Consider the following 21,065-nt stretch of genomic DNA (forward strand, 5'->3'; position numbering starts at 1 on the left):
TTATGGGTATTGTTTCACATATTAAAACTAAAACTGGTTCCAAATACTATATACCCGTAGAATTGATTAACTTTTGTTTTTGAGTAACATGGGTCTTTAGTATTATAGCCATGATAACCAGTTTTGGGGCCCTATTGTAGATGATGAAATATGTTCATGAAAGCAATGCAAATTTATTTCTTAAAGAAAACTTTACTTCTGGCATTAGATTAATTCCCTCAGTTAATTTATATCGTTAGGCTTTTACTACCGTAAATATTTAAATAAAAGTTGTGCAGCTTGTGTCTGATAAAGGATAAACTTCACCTTTTTGAAGTTTTGCCTTGAAAATATAACTTAAAGATGAGTGTATATTATTGGTTAGTAAATAATAAATAAATTCTTTGTGCCTTAATAATTTGAGGTCTTGTTCATGGCAGGAATATTAGCCTGTAAATATGTTTTACTAATTTCATATACATCTTTTTAACTTGTATTTCCAAGATTCCAAAAGCCATGACTTAAAATCACATTGTACTAACAATGTGATGATTTGAATATAAAATAGAAGATAAGAAAATTTTTGGAGCTTGAACAGGAAATTTATTCCTTTCAAACTGTTTTGTTCTCCCAAATTTATTTCATATGTGCACAAGTATGTGCTTGTCAGGGTTTAAAAGATTCGGAGGGATGATAATTGAATATTTCCTCAGGATATATCTTTAAAATTGATTTTCCTTTATGGGTTTTTTTGGATTAAAGTGATATAATTTCTGCTAGTACAAAATTTATCTAAGACTTTTTAAAATTAAATTGATGAACTGGGTAATATTTTTAGCCTCCCTTGTCCCTTGAACATTATTGTTCCACATCTGCTTTGTGGTAATGATTATATAGCATGAGTTATATGTGTATATTTTCAGAGTACTCAAGTTACAAATAAGTAATTTCTTCTTTTTTATTTGTTATGAAGTAAACTAGTAAACAGTAATTAATGCACTTTTAAGCATTTATAAAATTTGATCTGTTCTAATAAGACTAGAAAATTAGGAATCTTAATTCAAATGGAACTTTAAAGTTTGTCATTTATTTTAAATAGCAAACAGTTTGTGGCTTTGATTTGTTACGGGCCAATGGACAGTCCTATGTCTGTGATGTCAATGGCTTCAGTTTTGTGAAAAATTCCATGAAATACTATGATGATTGTGCAAAAATACTTGGGTAAGAATATTTTCTTTATCTTTGTTACAGCTAATTCATACTAGTTATTTGGAAAATAAATAATTGTAAATATCAAATGATTAGGATTTTCTTAGCACTCTGCATAAAAATCATTGTTCATAAAATGACATCTCCAAAAACATGTGAGATCATGAACTTTACTTTGTGTTATCAAAGGTAGATTTACAACCAGAATAGATAACAGCCTAAAGGTATTTTAACTTTATAGATTTAAACATGCTGTAGTTTTGTTTTCTTTATATGGCACAAAAATAACATTCATGAAATAAGTAACCAGAGTAAATAGAAATATTTAGAATTCAGAATTCTTTTGAATGATGATTCTTTCTAAAAGCATGTTATTTAAAGATCTGTCTCATGAAATTATCATGTGAATGTAAAAGAAATTATTGCTGATAGAAATGCCAGTTTTTATTCTTTCACCTGTTTTCTTATAACTTGATGTAGAAGACTTGCAAGGCAAGAAATATTTTTAAAACATTTCAAAGTATATATGACAAAGCCATAAAAACTTACTCTTTAAAATGTGGAGCCATTCAATAAGTAGAACAACAGATTAACCCTGGCTGGCATAGCTCAGTGGATTGAGCACGGGCCTGCTAACCACACGATCGCGGTTTGATTCCCAGTCAGGGCACATGCATGGCTTGCAGGCCAGTTCCCAGCAGGGGACTCACGAGAGGCAACCATACATTGATACTTCTCTCCTTCTCTCCTTCCCTTCCCCTCTAAAGATAAATAAATAAAATCTTTAAAAATAAATAAATAAAATAAAATGTGGAGCCAGCTTTTATTACATGTTTCAAAGATTTGTGAACTTACATTTCAAGTGAAATTTGGGGCAGCCTACTAAATTTTAGCATTAATAAATATTAAATTAAACAAAAATAATTTATAATTACTTAAACTGGTTTCCTTGTGTTTCCGTTGTTAACCCTATTAGTAAAATATGTTAGAAATTTGTTAAAAATGGGCATTGGTATTTAGAATAGTTTTATATGTGATCAATAAATTGGTAAGAAATGATTAGTGGCTACAAAGAGGAAATAATCTTAGATTTTCGAACCTTAGTAAAGTAGATTGATTAGATTGATTCAGTTATAATTAGTTATTTGAATCCACTGTGACTTAATCTTTCAAGCTTAAGTATATAGATAAATACTTCCAGATTTATGGCATCCCATTTGTGTATTCTGATACACCAGTTTAGAACTGCTGATCTAATAATATTTCTTGATCAGGATTGATTATTTGGGTTACTTTTTACGTGCTTTTATCGCATAATCACTAGATGGTTTGACTTCAACTCCTATAATTCTCTGTTATTTGTCATTAAGTACCCAATTTTGTCTTAAAAGGAACTACTTTTTGATTTTGTTTCTTTTTCTTAAAGCAATATTGTGATGAGAGAGCTTGCTCCACAATTTCATATCCCCTGGTCAATACCCTTAGAAGCTGAAGATATCCCCATTGTACCAACTACATCGGGAACTATGTAAGTTTGAATGTTTTCACTTAGAAACTCCTTGGGTTTTCTTCATTAGTCCGTGCTATTGCAATAAAGATTAAATTTCTGAATGATTATTAGATACTTTAATGGGTATGCTTTCATATGATTCACCTTGCAAATGGAGCAATATGTATACGCTTTTACAAGGGTTCCCCTGAACTAAAAATCTTCGATATTGTTACAAATGCAATCCTGAAAAATGCTTAGATAATTATAGAACTGTTGCATTAAACCATAAAAATAAAGGAGATGACAACAGGTGCATTACTTAAAGCTTTGTAGTCAGTGGTCATACAACTTTTGTACTCTTAGCATGTGAAGAAAATATTTACAGTTATGTTTTGAGGTAAATTTAACTGGACCAATATTGCCAAAGTGTTTCATAACATTCTAGTGAAAGATACTGCTTGAAATTCACCTGTTATTCAGGTGAGTCGGTGATCTTCACATTCACTTGTTAGAGACTTATATTAGCATATTAATTATTCCAAGAAGTCCTGAGGGGGGCAAAAATATTTAATTTTCTTTTTAAACCCATATTTCTAAACTTATTTAACACAAAATATTTTTAGGTAAGTTTTAAAATACTGCAGGATTGTGTTCTGTGGCTCACAGATTGGCAAACACTAAATTACATCTTAGCATTCCTTTTTATCTTACAGTAATTTGATTTGGAAACACTTGTTCTTCTTACATGAGCAAAATAAACACAGTAAAACTTTATTTTGTGTTAATGGAATGAAATTTCAATATATAATAACTATTGTTAAGAGCAGGTATTTAATGAAGGTCTAGGATTATAGTTTATCATCTCTAGAGGTATTTCATAGTTTAGTATTACTTCATCTTCAGCTTCGTAACCTTTTTAGGATTTGATTTGATAAAATTAAAATCAGTTGTTACAAGTACTTTTCTTCATAGGGAGGATCTTGAAATGGTAAGAGATGGCTGTAAATAATTAGATGTTGTATTATTCTGAGTTATACAACGTAAAGCTTTGGTAAAAATTGAGCGGGTTTTTTGTTTTAATTTCAGGATGGAACTTAGATGTGTCATAGCTGTCATACGTCATGGGGATCGAACACCAAAGCAAAAAATGAAAATGGAAGTGAGGCATCAAAAGTATGTTTTAGGGAATAATTCAACACTCAGGAGATAATTTAACATTTTTGATAGATGATTTGCTATTTTGATTAATACATCATATAGAAAAACCATTTACTGCCATTTCTTGGCCATTAATATTTAAACCACTGGATGCAAACCAAATCCACTTAAAATACTTATATGCATCGGCATCTGAAAATTATTTTGGCAATGTCCATTAGTGACCATCAGTCTGACCTGACTTTCGTTTACTTTTGTAAAGGCGTTCTACTTAATTTTGGTTCATCATTCTCTCATATTGCTCTTTGACAGTCATTAACCTCCCAACCTTCTAGAATATTGGTAAAATGAAAATTTATGTTTTTTTCTTTTTAATATTTGACATGGAAACAATAGAATTTGAGCCATTAAATATGTGTTGAAACAGATTTTTAAATATGGATGTGGCCTTGGCTGGTGGAACTCAGTGGATTGAGCATGGGCTTCGGACTGAAGGGTTGCCAGTTCCATTCTCAGTCAGCACACATGCCTTTGTTTCAGGCTAGGTTCCCGGTGGGGGCCATGTGAGAGGCAAGCACACAATGATATTTCTCTCCCTCCCTTTCTTTCTCCCTCCCTTTCCCTCTCTCTAAAAATAAAATAAATAAAATCTTTAAAAATTTTTAAAAAATATGTATGTGTATGTTGTGACTTAAGGAACACATATTTTGTATTATATGTTGTTTCCATCATGAGAAAACTTTAAAAAATAATCTAGTGATTTTTGGTTTGATATGATTTAAGAAAATGCAGAAGTTTATCAATAAAAGTAAAGAAGCAGCATGATACAGTAAAGGAAGGTAAAAAGACACAGTATAGTATTTGAAAGCCAACACTCCAAGTCCCATATCTATCATTTATTATCATTTATAGTTGTATATCTGTTATTTATTATAATTGATTTAAGTATGTGGTGGTAATATTAATCATTGGAAATGACTAATAGTGCCCTTTTTTTTTGTAAGATTTTTTGATCTTTTTGAAAAGTGTGATGGATATAAATCTGGGAAGTTAAAACTCAAAAAGCCAAAACAATTACAGGCAAGTGCATTTGATTTCATTTTGAGTTTTAAATTGCTAATGGCAAAGTTACACAAAAATTCAGTTGTTTCTTAATTTATTTTATAGGAAGTGTTGGATATTGCACGACAACTTCTTATGGAGCTGGGGCAGAATAATGATTCTGACATTGAAGAAAACAAGTCAAAACTTGAACAACTTAAGACAGTGTTAGAAATGTGAGTATCTTTTTGAAACCTTTGGTTTTGATAATGACTTGTAACCCTTTTTAAAAATGCCCTTGCTGGTGTGGCTCAGTAGATTGAACACCAGCCTGTGAACCAAAGGGTCACTGGTTCGATTCCCAGACAGGGCACGTGCCTGGGTTGTGGGCTAGGTCCCCAGTTGTGGGCACATGAGAGGCAACCCCACACTGATGTTTCTCTTCCTCTCTTTTTCCCACTCTCTCCCCCTCTAAAAATAAATAAAATAAAATCTTTAAAAATGATAATAAAAGAAAAATATGTGTGACCTTTCATGTTAATTTCCTTCACAGTTGGATCTTTTTGCTTTTTATCATTATAGTTGAGGAGACATTAGTGAAAGGGCTAATGAGATTTTTATATTCACCAGTGAAAAAACATATTATATTGATCCTTAATTGTTTTAGTTTTACTCTTAATTTTAATGAGATGAGAAATGACATCAAATTTGGATGTTCCCTGAAGTACTACTTAAGATGAAGTACACATTGCCCACTTGACCACAGACTCAACGCTTTTAAAAAAAATAATAATTTTGAACTATGTCTTAATCAGGTCAAGTAGGTACCACCAGTATTCCTATTAAAAGCTTCACAATTTTGACCACTTAAATTCTTATTTCCTTTATCTTTTTAAGACACATAGTTCATATTTTTATATACTTCTCTACTTTTGTTATCTTTCCAAAGATGTCTAACTTTCATAGAGAAACTTTTTTATATTTTCATTTTTATGATGGTTAGAATGACTGCCTATGGTATAGCTATTTTCCTAGGATATTCTGAAGAATTCAACAATGTAGTTACAAAAAGAAGGAGGCATTAATATGTAAGATTTAGTTTTTTCTCTGGATGGATTTTAGTTTTTCTCCAGGAAGTCATATTGAATACTTCCTGATTATTGTTCATTCTGTTTGCCTTTTTATTTTGCAGGTATGGCCATTTTTCCGGAATAAATCGTAAGGTACAATTAACCTATCTCCCTCATGGTTGTCCTAAAACATCTAGTGAAGAGGAAGGTATGTCATTATTAATTCTCATTGTGTTTTAATTACATGTAGGAACTTCCTACTCATCGATTGATTACATTTGGGCCCTTTCTGTCTAATAGTTCTGTCTGATAGTTAAGGACTGGCGTGCTATTTAGTGGAGTTCAGTTAATTGCTTTCTATCTAAAGTATAGATTTTTATTCTTCATTGTTTAAGTAAAGGGTAGATTTCATTATTTTGATAACTGATAGGACTTTCCTATTACTCAGGTGTTGTTTCAGAAAGCTTATTTATTTATAACTAAATGTTATTTAATGAGCCTCTTGCTCTTTTGCTAGAAGAGGATGAAAGCTCAAAAAAGTCTGAAAAGACTGTTTGAAAAAATACAGAATCAACATGTGGTAAGATAGATATTTTCTTCCACCCAGTAAATTAGAATAAGCATTTAAATACAATTAAACTTCTAAGAGCAGTCAGCAAAAGTCCATGAATGCATTTACCTTTTAAAAGAAAAATGGCTGGAGGTTAGAGAAGCTATTTCATGGAGAAATGCAGACACCCAATATCTTCATATAGTTGTAACAATAATAACCACTTGTCTGTCACACTGGCAGAGTTGTTTTATTTTATTCTCTTTTTTTCAGACTGGTAACGAGTGCTGATGAAAATAAAGTGTGGCAGGATTTTAGTCTATTTATAGGAGGATAAATTGACATAACTCTTTGAACAGTGATTTGTCAATATCCGTATATCAGAAACTTCAAAAAAAATGCTTATATTCTTTGACCTTAATTTTGTGTATACGAATCTATCCTAAGGGAGTAATCAGATATTTAGGCTAAGATTGATGTATTGGGATATTCAAAATGGCATTATTTATACTAACAAAAGTTGAAGAAATGATTATCTTACATCAAAACTGAAGTTTAATTATTTTGATCTTTATATAGTTTAAAATTTGATGTGTTATTCTCTTAGCATACTTGGTAACTAATAACAATAAGCTTAATTTTCTGTATGTTAGTATTTATGATTAAAAAACATTCCATAAATTAAAAAGTCATAAATTAATACTGGTTTTCATGGTAAAGCACAGGTAACTGTTAACTATCCCCAGGGGAAAGAGTGATGTTATATCCCTTCTAATGCATCATCGTGAAGTTGTTTAGCACTTGTATTGCTTATTTTTAAATTACCCTTGTTTCTGTAAAAGAACACAGATATTAGGCATGATAAAGGGCAAGTCAAAATTAAATATAAACTCCCTCTCTTATGTTACCTCCTCTTAACTCTAAGAAAATACTTGGTCTGGGGAATACAGAGATTTTACAATTCTAAGTTTTACTTTTATTTGTTTTTAAACTACAGTTGACCTACAATATTATATTAGTTTTAGATATACAGCATAGTTGTTAAACATTTCACAAGTCAATTTTAAAATCTGCTCTTGGCTATATTTTTTTGTTTATCTCACCCATAAATGTAAATTACAATAAATATTAGGTTCTATGATATCACATCTTCCTAAGGGTTATGCTAATCACAAAAAAGGAGTACACCGTCTTCACTTCACCTCTTGACATAAAGAGTTCCGTGGACATCAGGAACTCTTAATCTAGCAAATGCTGCACAGTTAAATGCTTTGTAAGTACCATTGTTGTCATACCACTATGAGAGCAGTGAAGGAAGAAGCAAGACTTCCTTTCAGAAAACTGGGAAAGAGTTTTATTCCTACAGTGGGGAGGACATTTTGAAATTTTAGGAAGATTTTAACTGGTGGAACAATTCGGTATTTCCGACAGAAGCAACAGCCTACAGAGAGAGGTACATTTAAGGAACAATATAATACGTAAGGACCGTATTCCACTGCAGAAGAGAGCACAGAGAAAAAAAATCTTGAAATATGTTTGTTAAAAGAAACAAATTTGACATTTGCTTTATCCATTCACATGTATCTTAGACAGCCGAAGAGAAGAACCGTCCTTACTTTTGGTTCTAAAATGGGGAGGAGAACTAACCCCTGCAGGCAGGGTCCAGGCTGAAGAACTTGGAAGAGCTTTCAGGTGTATGTATCCTGGCGGTCAAGGTAAATCTTGGAGTTTCTCTAATTTGGTTAAATTTATACATTGCGTTTTCAAGTCTTTCACTTATCTTGAAATTTATTAAATATTTATAGAAATACAGTGAAATGAAAATGTAGCTTAAGTGATTTGAGGATTTATTTTCAGGAGATTATGCAGGATTTCCTGGTTGTGGTTTACTTAGATTACATAGTACCTACCGGCATGACCTCAAAATATATGCCTCTGATGAAGGACGTGTGCAGATGACTGCAGCTGCTTTTGCAAAGGTACACATCTCTGTTTTGAGAACTACTAGAATTTTCATCTAATAATTGCATTTTAAAATATTTTTACTAAGGCAATATTTTAAGTTTCCAAACCTGAAATTTCCAACTAAAACCCTGAAATGGCAATGATAAACTGTATTATTAATAAAGTTTGTTTATAGTAAATAGTGTATAGCCTATTAAATTCATGTAGCAAAATAATTATGTTACTTTCTGTTTCACATACTAACTTTTAAATCTGTGCTGGCTTTATTTAATATGTTTAGGGGCTCTTGGCACTAGAAGGAGAGCTTACCCCCATTCTTGTTCAGATGGTAAAAAGCGCAAACATGAATGGTCTTCTGGATAGTGACAGTGACTCCCTGAGCAGTTGTCAGCAGCGAGTGAAAGCAAGACTTCATGAAATACTGCAGAAAGATAGAGATTTCACTGCGGAAGATTATGAAAAGGTGGGTCTTAGCAAAGTCTTTTACATGTAAAATATTATACACACCAAAGAAAAGTACAAAAACAGAAACTTAGCCTTTATTGTATTATAAAGCAAATACTCATATAATTCTCACCATCCAGGTAGAGAAAGAGAACATTGGAACAACTCTAGCACCTATGTACCCCTATCCCAATTGCAGCCCCCTCTCTTAGGAATCACTGCTAGCCTGACTTTTTATGTTGCTCTTTTTCATATTCTGATGACATCCAGAATACTTACCTGATGCAATAATATTATTTTCATTCTGTGTGTTTTAAGCTTCCCAATATGTCACCATTGTTATTCTTTTATACAAGCAGCATTTATTTAGAATTACCTGTGAATGTGCCCTTTATATAATTACCTTTTACTCTTTTCTGAATTTCAGAGTTTCCATTTAACATAATTTTCTTTCTGTTTAAAGAACAATACAGTAACACTGTTAGTACCAGTCTACTGGTGGTGAATTCCTTTGTTTTTGTTTTGTTTTGTTTTGTGGCGTTTTTTTATTTTTGTTTTTTAGTGCAAAGATGTTTTTATTTCAACTTTACTCTTTACTCTTAGGATTTTATTTTTTTATTAGGTATAGAATTCTAGAATGGCAATTTCTTTCATTGTATCAAGATGTTGCTTTAGCCCTGGCTGGTGTAGCTCAGTGGATTGAGTGCAGGCTGCGAACCAAAGGGTCGCTGGTTCGATTCCCAGTCAGGGCACATGCCTGGGTTGCAGGCCAAGTGCCCCAGTGGGAGCCACATGAGAGGCAACCACACATTGATGTTTCTCTCCCTTCCTCCCTTCCTCTCTCTCTCTAAAAATAAATAAATGAAAATTTTAAAAAAGATGTTGCTTTACTATCTTCTGGCTTCCAATGTTTACTTTGGGAAGTTATCTCTTGATCTTGTGCACTATCTATAATTTCTTTGTCTTTGTAAATAACTCCTTTCGGCTACTTAACATTTTATTTTATCTTTGGTTTTTAGCAGTTTTTCTCTTATGCTTAGATGTAAATTGCTTTTTAATCTATTCTACTAATAGTTTAATATGATTGTAAGATCTTTGGTTTCAGTTTTGGAAAGGGTTATTTATTTATTTATTTATTTATAAAATTATTTAAGAAAATTATTTGATGTTGTTCAGTTACAGTTGTCTGCATTTTCCCCCCCACATCCCCCACCCCAGCCCAGCCAAACCCACCTCCCTCCCTTATTTCCACCTTCCCCCTTGGTTTTGCCCATGTGTCCTTTGCAATCATTTTTATTTTTTTAAGTATTGCTTCTGTTACTTTCTTCTGGATCTCTGCACATGTATGTTTGCTAGAACTTTCTCTTCTCTTATCCTTTAAAAAATTTTTTTATTCTTTTGCTTCTATGCATTTATTCTTGATGAAATCTTGTAACTACTGTAAATCTATCTCTGGCTGTATCTGATGTGCAATAAATTCAGCCAGTGTGTTTCCCAATTTTAATATTTCTTTTGGCTTCTTTGTATATATAATATTGTCATTTTTGCTGATTTCCAATATTTTCTTCTATCCCCCTGAACATAGAAAGTTTCTTTTTTAGTTTTTGATAATTGTATTACTTAGAATCTCTTCGGTTCCTTTTCTCTTGTCTGTTCCACTGATTGATATTCATGATGTTCCGTTTTCTTGTGCACCTGAACGTCTTTAATTACAGTTGGACATTTTATTTGTTTGTGGAAATAAATAAGATATTATTATCTTCCAATAAGATTTTTTATTTGTTCCTTCTATGTGCCATGGACATAGCAATCTAGGATTGCCTTAATCTAGTTTCAGAACAGATCTTTCTGGGTGAACAGTTGACTTGAGCCTGATCTGCCATTCGTTGGTGGGCTGGTTTGCTCACCCTCACTTTTTTGAACCTTAAATGTGGAGAGTTTACCACCATTCCACCTTGGGGAACCCTGGACTTGACCTTTGTTCCTTTAATCTAACAATACTATGAAAGCTCTACTCTACTTCTCTGCTGTCTGTTCTAGATCAACAAATGTCTCCAGTGCAGATATAGCCTTAAACCAGAATCACTCTCTCTACGGGTTCTGGTTCTATTGTTCTTTATTATGTTATTTCTCAGATACCTTAAAGCAGAAATATAGAAGTTTTTTGCCCAGGATTTTTACTTATTCACAATGGTTTCTTTATGGTTAAACTACCTAGTTCACCATAAAGAAAAGTGAAATTCTATTTTAATTGTTTTATTTTTTGTAGAAACTTATTTGATGGGGTAAACAACTTACCAAGCCAAGCATCAAAACTAGAATTTAAAACTATGTTGTCATAAATGACTTTCGTTGACTTGTAAAAATCTTATCATAAGAGGATTAGCATGGTGTTGAAGAGTACCGGCTTTATATCCACTTTTTATCCCACTCTTCACATGCTAGTGGTTTGATCTTGAGCTTAAACTCTAGATACCTCAACTGGAAAAAGATTATGATAATAGAGTCTTGGGATTATTACATGTAAATATATATCAAATGGTTAGAGCCATATTTGTTCATATTACGTCAGCAGTTTGTCAATGTAAGTTAGAATAAAATGTCATTGTATGTTATAGTACTTGTGCTCTATATTCTCTGTAGATAATCTCATGATAGCTAAGATTTTATTTTTTTTAACATGAAATTCCAAGGTTTTTATTTCCTCCTTGATTTTATTACTGTATTCTGTGGGCCATCTTAATTTGTGCTGTGAAATTATTCTTCAGCTATTGGGAAATTCTGTTTATTGTTCTCTTGGGCAATTGTGCATAAATAGATGTAAAATACATACTTTACCCATTTGTAGCTTACTCCATCTGGAAGCATTTCTCTTATTAAATCAATGCATTTAATTAAAAACCCTGTGAAGACCTGTGACAAAGTTTATTCCTTGATACAAAGTTTGACTTCTCAAATCAGACATCGCATGGAAGATCCCAAATCATCAGGTAAATACTATGTTTTTCTTAGAACATAAAACAAATAAAAATTACTACTCAGTTACTGCAAACATTTAAAAATAAGATGCACTAACTTAAGAAATAAAGCTTTATGTATATGTATGAATTATATCCAACGAAATAATACATAGTTAAGTTATAGTTGCTTTTTTTTCTATTATAGCATGAAAAAGATAAAACATTTTTTTTGGTTAATTCTGTAGCATTGCCATATAGCTAGCAGAACGGCACATAGGCAGCATGATAGGAATGTACAAGTACCAGGAAGGCAATGTGGGCTCTGGCTCTGAGACTGGCTTGATTAATAACTTGGGCAACTTAAGAATCTTGGATTGCTTGCTAGCGAAAGTGGATCCTTTGAACCGTATCATTTTTAAGGTTTCTTTCTGGTAATGGCTGTGTATTCTGTTAGTTATGTGGCTCTAATAAAAATAGTAAATAATAATCTAGTTAAAATAATTTAAAATTCAGAATTGAAAATGTATGTTGAAAATGTTGTTGTTATTGAAGTGTATGACATACAGAAAAGTCTTTTATAAACCCAGTTTTTAACCGATGTATTGATACCTTTATTCAAGTCTACAAAAATCCGTGGTTGTTAATTGTATATGCCTATGGAACATTTCCTAACTTAACAGTTTTACCTTTGGCATTAAAAGATGTTTCTGATGATCAGCTGTTATTATATGCCTATGGAAACATTTCCTAGCTTCTTAACAATTTTATCTTTGACATTCAAAAAAGATTCTGATTATCAACTGTTAGCATATATGATTTTTTAATTTTAATTTACTAAAACATTTTATGTTGTTTTAGATATTCAGCTTTACCATAGTGAAACATTAGAGCTTATGCTACGTAGATGGTCCAAGTTGGAGAAAGACTTTAAAACAAAGAATGGAAGATACGACATTAGTAAAATCCCTGACATATATGACTGTATAAAGTATGATGTCCAGCATAACGGTTCCTTGAAATTAGAAAATACAATGGAACTATATAGGCTTTCGAAGGCATTAGCAGATATTGTTATCCCTCAGGTAGGTAGTTCCTAGCAATCAGTTTTCTTACAGTATCCAATAGACGTTTTGTAAATGTCTGTCAGGTGAGCATTACAAACTTGTGGGATTTTAAATAATTTCTTCTAATTTGTGTGTATGTATTTCCAGTATATTGCTTACATAGCAGAAGAAATTTCTCACAATCTCCTTGTAACTTTAATATTTATAAAGAAAATTTTAAAGAATTGTAATCTGAAAAACACTAAAGATTAGAATGGTTAAGAAGGATTTGAAACATAATTTGTATCTTTTAAAGTTAATTTGTAATGCTCACCTGTTCTGCATCTGTATGACAATAATTGTCCTTTAATACTATTACACTAAATTTTACAATAGCCTGATAACTTATATGAAGACATCTCCAAAATTATTTTTCTTTGATAAACTATTTAACTTTGAAATCTTGGGAATCTTCTGACAATATTATGCCTAAGCTTCCAGGAATCAAAATCTTACTTTGAGTAAATTCATAATTTGGTACATTAATAACTTTAAAAGTAGAGGTCTTTTTATACACTTTCTTGAAGTTCAGAGATTATGAATTAAAGAGAGGACAACTTGGGATTTACCTTCCTAACTTTTGGGTTTGATACTCCTAATTGTGGCAGAAACTTGAGATTTCTACTTTTTAAATGGAATCTTGAATTCAGTTCACTAATATTATTTTGCTTTGTTTTCAGACTTCATAAATCCAAAGCCATGGACAAAATGTAGGCATTTTCAATCCCTGGACAAATAATTTAGAATTATAAATACATTTATAGTAATTGTAATGAAACTATAGTTTGAAGTAGAAAAAAATGAAAATTTTACATACAGTAGTCCACCCTTATCTGCGGTGGTTTACTTTCTATGCCTTTAGTCATCTGTGGTCAGCTATGGTCCAGAAATATTAAATGGACAATTTCAGAAATGAGTATTTCATAAGTTTTAAACTGTGTACTGTTATGAGTAGCATGCCGAAATCTCGTGCTGTCCCACTCACTTCTGCCCAGGATGTGAATTACCTCTTTGTCCAGCATATCCACACTGTATCTGCTGCCTACCCAAGAGTCATTTAGTAGGTGTCTCAGTTATCCACTGTCACTGCATTGCAGTGTTTGTGTTCCTGCAATCCTTATATTACTTAATAATGGTCCCAAAGTAAAAGGGTAGTGATGCTGGCAATTCAGGTATACCAAAGAAAAGTGTGTAGTGCTTCCTTTAAATGAAAAGGTGAGCACAGTACAATAAGGTATTTTGACAGAGACCACATTCACGTAACATTTATTATAGTATTATTGTTATAATTGTTATATTTTATTATTAGTTCTTGTTAATTTCTCATTGTGCCTAACTTATAAATTAGACTTTATTATCATAGGTATGTATGTATAGGGGATATACAAAGGGTTTGGTACTATTTTCAGGCATCCACTTGGGGTCTTGGAGTGTGTCCCCAGTGGATAAAGGGATAGTTCTCATGCAAATAAAGAATATTTCAAGCCTAGAGACTTGATGGCTGGGTCAATTGTGTGAAATTTTGACTTGGTTAGAATATATTAATTTAGATTAAGAGACTATCACTGTCTGTGCAAGAGAAGTGTATATACATGTGTTCTGGTGTACAAAGTGTCGCTCTCTATCTGTAAAAGTTTGTTTCCATCCTTGTCTGGGTGGTCAGTTGGTGGGAATGTTATATCATGTGCCGAAAGGTTGTGGGTTCAATCCCTGATCAGAGTACATACCTAGATTACAGGTTCGATTTCTGGTTGGGGTACATTTTCGAGGCAACCAATCAGTGTTCCTCGCATCAATGTCTATCTGTATGTCCCTCTCTCTGTCTCTCTCTTTCTCCTCTCTCCCCCTCCCCTTTTCTCTCTCTCTAAAACCATTAAACATGTTCTTGGGTGAGGATTAAAAAATATATTTCCACTCTTATATTGAATTCATGTATCTATGCAATGCAAATTAGGTAATTCAAATCGTATCTAAGCTTAATTTTGACAGTTAAGGCTTATTTTTAGTTATCTTAAGAGTTAAACTACATTTAATTGTGATAGGTATTTTTGCTTTTTATTTTTTAACCAGTCTCAATGCTCAGAAAATACAAGCCATCGTTTAAAAATGATACTTTAAAATAATCGTGGTGGTATGACAATAGATAAAGAACATCTAAAGACTAAATTTGGTGTTAAGATTCTCTTCTGAGATAGCACATACTTACTGAAATTCAAAGACAACTTCTTTAGTTATTTGTAGATTATGAAATACAGAGGCTTTATGATAGGATTGCCATATAAAGTCCAAAGATACTTTCATTAAATATCATCATATAATAAGCTTTCAGATAGTCTGAAAAGACTATGTTATTTTTATCACTTCTATTTATGGCAGAAACATTGTTAATAACATATGAGAACTTGAATATATAACATAATTTTTGTCCTAGTTGGTGGTGGCAGATGAACATGTCACTGTTGAAGTGATAAATTATTTTTAGTATAGAAGTAATATAAGAAAAATTATAATAAATGTAGATAAAGGAAAAAACAGTTACTATGACATTACCAACTAGAGAAAAACATTTTAATGTTTTGGAAATTTTTTAAAGGCCTTTGCCCTTAAATTCATGCAGATACAATTTTTCTTTTAAATTTATATATATACATATATATGTGTACTTAAATATATATAAATTTTATATAAATATACACACCCTCTGTGTGTGTGTGTGTGTGTGTGTATTTAAGTGATGTATTCTTTGTAAAAATAGAACCAGGAAAAGCATAATGTTTTATAACCTGATTTTTTTTCTTAGGATCGAGAACTTTTCATATCAGTAAAGCTATATATACATCATTATTCCTAATGACTGAATGGTGTGATATAATAATAACTTATTTACCACGTTGTGTATTTGGAAATCTGGATTTTTAAATTTTCTTTCATTCTTCTTAACAGTTAAACCCTTATACATATTCAAGACTATTTCTGTAGCTTCAGAAATCTTTTACCAATTTTTTTCCAGATAAGCAGTGCTTGAGAGCATCTATTTCCTTGTGCCTCGCCAGCAACAACATTTTCCCTGATGATTTTTAATTCTAGCATTTTTATTTGTTTTCTTATACACACACAATTACATTTACATACCTTTTGTATACCTAATTCACAGTTGCCTGTGTTGGCTAAATTATTGAACCAACAAAGCTTTATTTTATAGGAAATGACCCCAAGAAGTTTCGTTTTCATAAGTCTTCCATCTGTAATCAATCAGCGTTTTCTTTACTACGCAGTCTTGAGGTCTGGTATTCATATTTATGTTCAGCCTTTTAGGAAGTACCTGGTAGCAGGAAGTAGCCTTTAAATTAAGGTGTCCCAGATCATCCTCGGAAAGAGAGTATGCCTATTTCATTCTCCTTCTCTCTGCTTTCTCTTCTTTCCCTCTCTGTCCTCCCCACCTCACTTTCTGCCCTCTTCCTTTTTCCCATCATTCCATCTACGCACTCATTACAGATTTTTCTTTTCTCCTATCTGACCATCTTTTCTGTTTACCCCTTTGACTTGTAATTTTTATCACAATTATGATCACAGTTAATATGTTTTCTTGATACTTCATATTATAATTTCTCATTATAAATTTAATTAACCTAGAGTAACTATAGACATCATGAAATTTGATAATTTCATGGCATTTTTTGCTCACCACTAATTAAAACTTTAAAATCATTGGCCAAGTATTTTTAACAATTTGTTAGCCATCTTAATTTTTGATACTTGAATAGACAGAAATCTCACTTTTTTATTTATATTTTTTCATATGTTTCTTGACTATTTGTTCTGTGCTTTAGTGTTTATGTCCTTAATACACCTTTCTTTTAGGGTTGTTTCTACATTTAAAACTTGCCAATTGAGTGGAACTACACCCCATAAAGATTACATTAATCTATTCATTCTCCCTCTTCAGAAATTACTTGTTTTTTTATTTCCACCAAAAATTCTTTCAATTACACTTAATAGCTTTGGGTATAGTATACTTATACAATAGCAGACAGGTAAACTTGAATTTGTATAGTGCTCAAAAAAGGCTTATTAGAGTTCTTTAATTTAGTAGTACATTTGTTAAAGCTCTTTGGCATTATACCCTTTTGTCTAATATCATGTATTTTCTGCTCAGGAATATGGAATAACCAAAGCTGAAAAACTGGAGATTGCCAAAGGCTACTGTACTCCTCTAGTTAGAAAAATTCGCTCAGACCTTCAGAGGACACAAGATGATGACACTGTAAATAAACTCCATCCTGTGTAAGAAACTCTACTGGTATTTAAATTTATAGGCATCTATTTTTGCATACTTCAAATCTAAATCACTTTTTAGTTTTCCTGTGAAATCAGGAGTGTGTCATTTGGCACACCGAAAATAAGGATGGCCTAGGTATTCCCAGCAGTTAACTTCCAACCAGGGTTCTTTTTCTCTCCAAATCAGGGAGAACTGAAGTGAAAGGGAAAGGGAATGTATTTCATTATTCACAGTATTCAGCATGTATCTCATTCAGCAGCATAAATATCTGTGAGCTTCTTTAGGACTCTGACCTCTGTCATTATTAGTAAAGGAGCTACAATGACCTGTTGACAGTGAACTTGACTAATATTAACTCTCTGGCTAATCTTAGAGGTCCCAATTAGTTCCAGTTATTTTCATGATAAAGGAATATCTACTAAGATAATTCCTTAATTCTAGTGGAGAGACTGATAGATTTACTTATTATGGTTTTTTACCTGTAGTAAGATTAATTCCCTTTTACATAATAATTTTAGTACTTGACAAGTTTTGACTGTATGGTTATGTTTTAACATTGTCTGCTTTTAATTTTAGGTATTCCAGGGGTGTTCTGTCTCCTGAACGTCATGTCCGTACCAGATTATATTTCACTAGTGAAAGTCATGTACATTCTCTACTATCTATTCTTCGTTATGGTGCCTTATGCAACGTAAGTAGAATGAGTTATTCCAATCTACTTAACAAATATGTTGATTTTGTAATTAAATCACTAACACTGCTTTCACTGTGTAATTTTAATAATTTATTATTTACTGTCATTTGTCAAGGGCCTACTATATACTAAGGACTGTGCTAGAGGTTGGGGATAGAGACATTTTCTTTTACATTGGAGAATAACCATTTAACAACAGTGATACAAAATATTTTAAGTGGTGTTATAGGCTGGTGGCAGTGAGATAAAAAGAAGCTGATGAATTTGAGTTATTTAGGGATTAGAATTCATAGGACTTGGTGTTTAGTTGGATATTGTGCCTTTTATCCACTGTAATTTGCACCAAAGTTCATTGGCTTAAAACAACCACAGTCATTTTTCTCTCTCACAGTTTAGAGGGTTGACTATGACCATTTAGGCATTTTTATTTTGGCTCTCTCTCGAAGTTGCAGTCAGACAGTGGCTGGGGCTCAAACCATCTCAGAGTTCCCTGCTCGTGTCTGCTGCCTGCTGCTGGCTGTCAGCTGGGACCTTGACTGGGGTTGTTTGACATGATACCTATACCTGCCTCTTCATGTGACCTGCTTCCTCAAAACATAGCAGCCGAGTTCCGAAAGTAAGCTTCCTAAGGGAACAAGGTGAAAGTGCATGGCATTTTTCTGATCCAACTTATGGAAAGATAGCATCACTTCCAGTGAGCTTTATGTGTTGAGGCAGTCCAGAAGTTCATCCCGGTTAAAAGGGAGCGGAAATGGACTCACACTGGCAGGGTGAATGGAGTGTCACTATCACATTTGCAAGATGCGTACTTGGGATTGGTTATATTGTGGTGGTGGCCATCTTTGGAAAACAATCTATTATGTCCACTGGCCACACAATCCGTATTACTCCCACATGCAGAATTCACTTAACCTCTCCACTATTCCCTCAGTCTTAATTCTTGACAGCATAAACTTGACATCCAGCTTCTCATCATCTAAATCAGGTCTAAATGTGGAGCGGGCTCCTTGGACACATATTCTTGAGTGCTCAAGAGCATTCAGTCTTAATTCAAAGACCTGTGAACTAAAGAGACCAATTATCTGCCCTTCAAACACCCAACACAGTGGTGGGACAGGCATAGCATTATTGCTGTAGATAACCTTTCCAAAAGAGGGAGGAACAGAAAGTGCACTGTAGTCACTGGTCCATAGCAAATATGAAGTGTACATTGGTACATGTTCCCATTCCTTAATCGGGGCTCTGACTTACCACCAGGGAGTTGCATACAATAACGTGTGGCTACATGCTTTGGATTTTTGATTACTCCATCTAGGCCATCCCTTTTTCATAAAATGTAGTTCGTATTTGCAGCTCAGTAATTTTCTTCAACCTACTTCCTGCCCAAGGAAGTTTGGGATCCAAAGTTTTATTTATTTCTAGTTCAAGACAGTGTAAAAGTGCATACATAATGCATAAATAAGACAAAATAGTAACCAATTCATTAAACAAGTCCCACAGATTCCTTAAGGATAAGCTCTCTTCTGTGTTGGGCTCTCAGTGTGATTACTGAGGGACAGCACTCAGCAATCCTTATTGCTTAATAGTGAGCATCTGAAAAATATGCTCATTAGATCCTGGAAAAGCCTTTTGTGTCTTTGAAACATCCATGAAGCATCTTTTTAAATCTTTCTGAGGTCTTAGAAAATGTTTTTAACATTGCATCCATGTTTCCGAGACAGATTCTTATGTTTCCTTTTTTCCTAGAAACTACTGCTACTTTTAATTATAGCATTGTTTGCTCTCTGGAGAGGCAGGGAATGAGAACCAGTTGTATTTTTTTAACCCAGGAAATCTTGCCTCCTTTATAGTTAACAATTGCCCTGTAGCTTATCTCTCTCCTCTCATAGTTTATGACAGGCAGAAGGAGATCCCTTAACTTTCACACACATTCTCCTCAAGGCCCTACTAGCGATTATAGGTACTGAAGATGAGAAAGGAAAGAGTCAGGAAAGGTTCCCATATGTTAATGTGGTTAACTTGGTAGATGATCTCATCATTCACTGGGATAAGAAACAAGTGGGAGGAAGATCAGATACTAGGAGGGCAATGAGTTTAGTTTTAGGTTGAGTTTGAGGAACTAGTAGGCTAGTTAAGTGAAGATAACCAGTACAATGTTCATATGTGAGGGCAGAGTTTGAGGTTGAATATATGGAGTTGGGATGCAAATATATTAATGATAGCTGATGTAATGGCTGTTGATAAGACAACAAAGGAGTGTTTGAGCAAATAAAATAACATTTTAGGGATTGGCAATGGAACCAATCTGTATTAAAGAGACCTAAGTTTTAATATCCCCTTTCTCAGCATAGTCAAACCACAGATTATCTAGAATACAATGTCAGTTCTACTATGTATCAAAATATCTCTTCAACCATAATCTAAATTAGCAAAATATAAGAATTTTTCATTAATTTTCTATGCATATACTGGTATACACACATGTGTACATCTATTTTCAAAAAGTAATCTTTAAAAGAAAATTCAGTTTTGTTTTTTTTGTACTTTTTAAATAAAAGGCTGTAAAATATGTAAAGAAGATTTGGTATATGTCTCTTGATTCTTAGTTTATCTTATTATTGGGCCTTGATGAGTAGCGATTATCCAAGTTGTCCAAAGACTATTTCAGAGTTCTCTTCCTGTAGATTTCCCATTCATATGTTCTTTTTGTTTTGGTTTCTTCTTTGTCACAAGGAGTGCAAAGTGACATCCCTTGCAACATATGTAGATTAGTGGAGCTTTAATAACACAAATAGTGAGTGAAGAAAAATGACTTGTAATTAGCAAGGCAAGGGATTATATATTCAGTAGTAATGATGGAATTGTTTTTGAAAGGAGGGATATATCTCTTACACGGTGCCCTTTTGACCCTTTTGCACTTATTTAGAAGATGGAAAGAATGTGTAGGGTGTAGGAACCAATTGAAAGCCTGTGGTTGGAACATAATGATGAGTGATGGATAAATGGCAGTGGGTAAGTTTGGAAAGCCAGTGCCTTGGGCATCCTAAGGGGATGGAAGCCAATGAAAAGCTTTAAGCAGGGAAGTAAGTGTGTTTGGTTACTGTGTAAACAATACATAAGT

General features: G+C 32.9%; 1 protein-coding gene across 14 annotated transcripts in view; it reads left to right on the forward strand.

Moving 5' to 3' along the window:
* Positions 1-21,065, forward strand: part of PPIP5K2 (diphosphoinositol pentakisphosphate kinase 2) — a 66,891-nt gene that overhangs the window by 19,612 nt on the left and 26,214 nt on the right. For 10 of the 14 annotated variants that reach the window (XM_037032037.1, XM_037032039.1, XM_037032043.1 and 7 more), the window contains exons 9-21: positions 1,079-1,200; positions 2,615-2,716; positions 3,767-3,853; positions 4,843-4,918; positions 5,006-5,115; positions 6,072-6,157; positions 8,089-8,214; positions 8,357-8,478; positions 8,745-8,927; positions 11,757-11,898; positions 12,727-12,950; positions 17,128-17,255; positions 17,827-17,941. In XM_037032037.1, the coding sequence (XP_036887932.1) occupies positions 1,079-1,200; positions 2,615-2,716; positions 3,767-3,853; positions 4,843-4,918; positions 5,006-5,115; positions 6,072-6,157; positions 8,089-8,214; positions 8,357-8,478; positions 8,745-8,927; positions 11,757-11,898; positions 12,727-12,950; positions 17,128-17,255; positions 17,827-17,941 (1,623 nt within the window). The remainder of the gene's footprint in view (positions 1-1,078; positions 1,201-2,614; positions 2,717-3,766; positions 3,854-4,842; positions 4,919-5,005; positions 5,116-6,071; positions 6,158-8,088; positions 8,215-8,356; positions 8,479-8,744; positions 8,928-11,756; positions 11,899-12,726; positions 12,951-17,127; positions 17,256-17,826; positions 17,942-21,065) is intronic. The other 4 variants (XM_037032038.1, XM_037032041.1, XM_037032048.1 and 1 more) reach the window with 1 other exon arrangement.

The sequence above is a fragment of the Sturnira hondurensis genome, unplaced genomic scaffold (assembly GCF_014824575.4).
Source record: "Sturnira hondurensis isolate 20B ecotype Veracruz unplaced genomic scaffold, ASM1482457v3 Scaffold0021354, whole genome shotgun sequence".
NCBI lineage: Eukaryota > Metazoa > Chordata > Mammalia > Chiroptera > Phyllostomidae > Sturnira > Sturnira hondurensis.